The sequence below is a fragment of the Limulus polyphemus genome, unplaced genomic scaffold, assembly GCF_000517525.1.
Source record: "Limulus polyphemus unplaced genomic scaffold, Limulus_polyphemus-2.1.2 Scaffold2597, whole genome shotgun sequence".
NCBI classification, from domain to species: Eukaryota; Metazoa; Arthropoda; class Merostomata; order Xiphosura; family Limulidae; genus Limulus; species Limulus polyphemus.
In genome coordinates, this window is record NW_013668207.1 from 159,456 (window position 1) to 164,987 (window position 5,532).

The following is a 5,532-nucleotide window of genomic DNA, read 5'->3' on the forward strand; positions in this document are numbered from 1 at the left end:
TAACACTTAATTAAGTGTGGATATTATCTGGATTATAACACTTAATTAAGTGTGGATATTATATGATTATAACACTTAATTAAGTGTGGATATTATCTGGATTATAACACTTAATTAAGTGTGGATATTATCTGGATTATAACACTTAATTAAGTGTAGATATTATATGGATTATAACACTTAATTAAGTGTGATATTATTGGATTATAACACTTAATTAAGTGTAGATATTATATGATTATAACACTTAATTAAGTGTGGATATTATATGATTATAACACTTAATTAAGTGTGGATATTATATGATTTTAACACTTAATTAAGTGTGGATATTATATGATTATAACACTTAATTAAGTGTGGATATTATATGATTATAACACTTAATTAAGTGTGGATATTATCTGGATTATAACACTTAATTAAGTGTGGATATTATCTGGATTATAACACTTAATTAGGTGTGGATATTATATGATTATAACACTTAATTAAGTGTGGATATTATATGATCATAACACTTAATTAAGTGTGGATATTATCTGGATTATAACACTTAATTAAGTGTGGATATTATATGATCATAACACTTAATTAAGTGTGGATATTATCTGGATTATAACTAGCTGACTTATCTTCTGGTAATGTATTTTTACTTTTTATTAGCTTACACAAGGGTGTGTTAGTTTATTGTGCAAGATACTGTTTAGAATCCTTCATCGTAAACATAACGTTTCACACGGAATGTTGTTGATCTGATATATCGAAAGCTATCGTTAGAGAAATTATAAGACAAAAATAAAAAAATCCATTTGAAAAATCACGTACCAACTACATACAAGATGGCGTTGTTGTTTAGCGTTCTCGCCCAACGGTAGTCTACCCTGCAGCGATATTCTCCAAGGTCCTCGGCTTTAACTGGCTCTATTGTCAACAATGCTGGCCTTGTACGTAAGTCGAAGTGTGCTCTTTGGCCAAGAAAATCTGATGAAAAATGCTTTGCTTTATCTAAAGATCCACTTCTACAATCCACGGTGAACAGTGGGGCGTTGATGTCCGATCTGTACCACAGTATAAGCGAAACCGAATCCTCGATGGTGGGCGGGGTAATGTTGCAAGGGAGTTGCGCTCTGCCCCCAACTATAACGTGAATAACTGGTGGAGCTAAAAAAAAAAAGGGGAAGGTGGAGTTTAAACTTCATAAGTTTTAGTTACAGGTGTGAGTGAAACAATGAAAATAAACTGTAAAGTTTTCTAATTATCTTAGCAAAACCTCAACATTACTTAGAATACGACATCAAGTTCTTTAGTATGATTTCATAATTATGTATACCAAGTTCTTTGGTATGATTTCATAATTATTTATACCAAGTTCTTTGGTATGATTTCATAATTATTTATACCAAGTTCTTTGGTATGATTTCATAATTATTTGGAATACAATACCAGGTTTCATAATTATTTATACCAAGTTCTTTAGTGAGATTTCATAATTATTTATACCAAGTTCTTTGGTATGATTTCATAATTATTTATACCAAGTTCTTTGGTATGATTTCATAATTATTTATACCAAGTTCTTTGGTATGATTTCATAATTATTTATACCAAGTTCTTTGGTATGATTTCATAATTATTTATACCAAGTTCTTTGGTATGATTTCATAATTATTTATATCAAGTTCTTTGGTATGATTTCATAATTATTTGGAATACAATACCAAGTTCTTTAGTGTGATTTCTTAATTATTTAGACCCAGTTCTTCAGTGTGATTTCGTAAGTATTTATATCAGGTTCTTTAGTATGGTTTCATAATTATTTAGACCCAGTTCTTCCGTGTGATTTCGTAAGTATTTATATCAGGTTCTTTAGTATGGTTTCATAATTATTTAGACCCAATTCTTCCGTGTGATTTCGTAAGTATTTATATCAGGTTCTTTATTATGGTTTCATAATTATTTAGACCCAGTTCTTCAGTGTGATTTCGTAAGTATTTATATCAGGTTCTTTATTATGGTTTCATAATTATTTGAAATACAGTAACAGATTTTAAATGTGATTACAAAATAGCCTGATTTCTACCTTTATGAGCAATTAATATATAGTTTTTTTTTCCGGATTGAAGAACCGAACTTCATAAAATTACGTTACAACCGTAAAAGCTAAAACCAGTACAAGCGCTTGTTCCAGAGACTCCGATATAATTTATCTCTAACATCAGTTCTAGCAGTTTCGTTAATTTTGATTCATTGGGTTTACTTTGAAAGCCCACTTTTATACTGCGATAGTCTGGAATTCTAGTAATATCAAAGCTTTACAAAGACTCTTGAAATCCTAGGAATGCTTATACTACAACCTTGTAAACTAAGAACCTTCGTCTGGAAAAATTGACCCACAACGATGGACGTGACATCTGGAAGATCATACTATGCCTAAGTGTATTTTCAACTGATATTGCCGTGACGAAGTCCTGAAATGTAGGTATTAGAAAACGCAAGACTGCGTGAGAAGGTTGATTATTACGTGATCATAGAAAACACTTTGTAGTTACAGAAATGGACTTGAAGAGAAAGTTGTACAGACAAGATTCAAAATGTTTTTCTCAAGATTCAAGTATAGGGAGGCATAAATAACTCTACTGCAAAATGAAATAAATAAAAGTTGTCAGTAACTGTTGAGGAAAGATATATCTTGAATCCTGACATTGCGGGGTAGATAATTGAAAAACAATAAGTAAACAGAAATCGTAGTCACAGAACCCAGAGACTAAACAATGTTTATATTATTCAAACACAGATACTAAAAATGTTTCGGTATTGGAATACAGAAGCTAAAAATTAACTTGAAATTTTAGTCACAAATCACCGAGGCCAAACAATGTTTGTATTCTGTGAATGAGTATTTAGAAAAACATATGTTTAAAAACATCTAAACGTATCTCTACATTCTCCTTTAAACATTTAAATCTATCTCTACCAATCTCCTTTAAACATATAAACGTATCTCTACATTCTTCTTTAAACATCTAAACGTATCTCTACATTCTCCTTTAAACATTTAAATCTATCTCTACCAATCTCCTTTAAACATCTAAACGCATCTCTACTATTCTATTTTAAACATCTAAGCGTACCTCTACCGTTTTCTATAAAACATTTAAACCTATCGCTACCGTTTTCCTTTAAACATCTAAACGTATCTTTATATTCTTCTTTAAACATTTAAATCTATCTCTACCAATCTCCTTTAAACATATAAACGTACCTCTACATTCTTCTTTAAACATCTAAACGTATCTCTACATTCTTCTTTAAACATATAAACGTATCTCTACATTCTCCTTTAAACATCTAAGCGTATCTCTACCGTTTTCTATAAAACATTTAAACCTATCGCTACCGTTTTCCTTTAAACATCTAAACGTATCTTTATATTCTTCTTTAAACATTTAAATCTATCTCTACCAATCTCCTTTAAACATATAAACGTATCTCTACATTCTTCTTTAAATATCTAAACATTTAAATCTGTCTCTACCAATCTCCTTTAAACATATAAACGTATCTCCACATTCTTCTTTAAACATTTAAATCTATCTCTACCAATCTCCTTTAAACATATAAACGGATCTTTATATTCTTCTTTAAATACCAATCTCCTTTAAACATTTCAACTTAGCTCTACCATTCTCTTTTAAATATCTAAACGTATCTCTACCAATCTCCTTTAAACATTTAAATCTGTCTCTACCAATATCCTTTAAACATACAAACGGATCTTTATATTCTTCTTTAAATACCAATCTCCTTTAAACATATAAACGGATCTTTATATTCTTCTTTAAATACCAATCTCCTTTAAACATTTCAACTTAGCTCTATCATTATCTTTTAAATATCTAAACGTATTTCTACCATTCTCCTTTAAACATTTAAATCTATGTCTATTTTTCTCCTTTAAGTATCTAAACGTATATCTTCCGTTCTCATTTAAAGAAGAATGTAGAGATACGTTTATATGTTTAAAGGAGATTGGTAGAGATAGATTTAAATGTTTAAAGAAGAATATAAAGATACGTTTAGATATTTAAAGGAAAACGGTAGCGATAGGTTTAAATGTTTTATAGAAAACGGTAGGGGTACGTTTAGATATTTAAAATAGAATAGTAGAGATACGCTTAGATGTTAAATGAGAATAGTAGAAATACGCTTAGATGTTTAAACCTACTTATTTTAATGTGATGAGTGTTTTTTATATATATACATATATTCATTTGTGCATTTGATTATTTGTAGGTGTTTGTAGGTGTTTCATAATTCCATTTTGTCTTCCTGTACGGACTCTTGTAAGAGCAGGCATATCGAGTAGATTCCCTTAACATATATATTGTTTTTTATGTCCACATATTCAATATAACATAAACTTACGTGCAGAGCTATCGGGTGCTGGAGCAGTTTTTAACTCAATTCCTGGATTACCTACAGAAAAAAAAAACTCGTAGATTTAAGATATCTCTTTTATAGGGCTAAAATCATCTTAAATATCGAGATTTAGTGAAATAAAACAGTACTTAAATCATTGATTGAACTACTTAATAACTTATTAATAAGACGTGGAGAAATTACACAGAAAGTGAACACTAAAACGAAACAAACATGCATGGAATTCTATATTTCATTACAAGATTCCTGTATCTAGTCAATCTATTCTTCTACAAAGGAATTCGCCATTCGTTTCCAAAATTAACTCTTGTCTTTTGTAAAGGTTTCCGTTTCGTAAAATTAAATTTATCCAATTTATTTAACTCAGAATTAATGATAATTATAAATATGTTTTACTTGACAAAGCCACAGAAAAAATTTTGATACCACAAATTGTCTGGTCGCGTGCTTATTGAAATCCATTTTTTTCATATCTCGAATGAATTACAACATATAATTGTAGAATGATTCATTTCGAACACATGAACTACAGCACGTAGAAGCTGTATGATGTTAGAATTTGTGCACATGAACTACAGCACATAGAAGCTGTATCGTGTTGGATCTTGTACAGATGAATTACAGCACGTAGAAGCTGTATAGTGTTGGATCTTGTAAAGATGAACTACAGCATGTAGAAGCTGTATGGTGTTGGATCTTATACGGATGAATTACAGCACGCAGAAGCTGTATGGTGTTGGATCTTGTACAGATGAACTACAGCACGTAGAAGCTGTATGGTGTTGGATCTTATACGGATGAATTACAGCACGCAGAAGCTGTATGGTGTTGGATCTTGTACAGATGAACTACAGCACGTAGAAGCTGTATAGTGTTGGATCTTGTAAAGATGAACTACAGCATGTAGAAGCTGTATGGTGTTGGATCTTATACGGATGAATTACAGCACGCAGAAGCTGTATGGTGTTGGATCTTGTACAGATGAACTACAGCACGTAGAAGCTGTATAGTGTTGGATATTGTTCACATGAATTACAGCACGTAGAAGCTGTATAGTGTTGGATCTTGCACAGATGAACTACAGCATGT

At 30.7% G+C, this 5,532-nt stretch overlaps 1 protein-coding gene across 1 annotated transcript in view; it reads right to left on the bottom strand.

Moving 5' to 3' along the window:
- Positions 1 to 5,532, bottom strand: part of LOC106467394 (hemicentin-1-like) — a 31,511-nt gene that overhangs the window by 18,469 nt on the left and 7,510 nt on the right. The window contains exons 2-3 of the mRNA XM_022395571.1: positions 4,429 to 4,479; positions 829 to 1,164 (exon numbers count right to left, since the gene is read on the bottom strand). Coding sequence (XP_022251279.1) covers positions 829 to 1,164; positions 4,429 to 4,479 — 387 coding nt within the window. The remainder of the gene's footprint in view (positions 1 to 828; positions 1,165 to 4,428; positions 4,480 to 5,532) is intronic.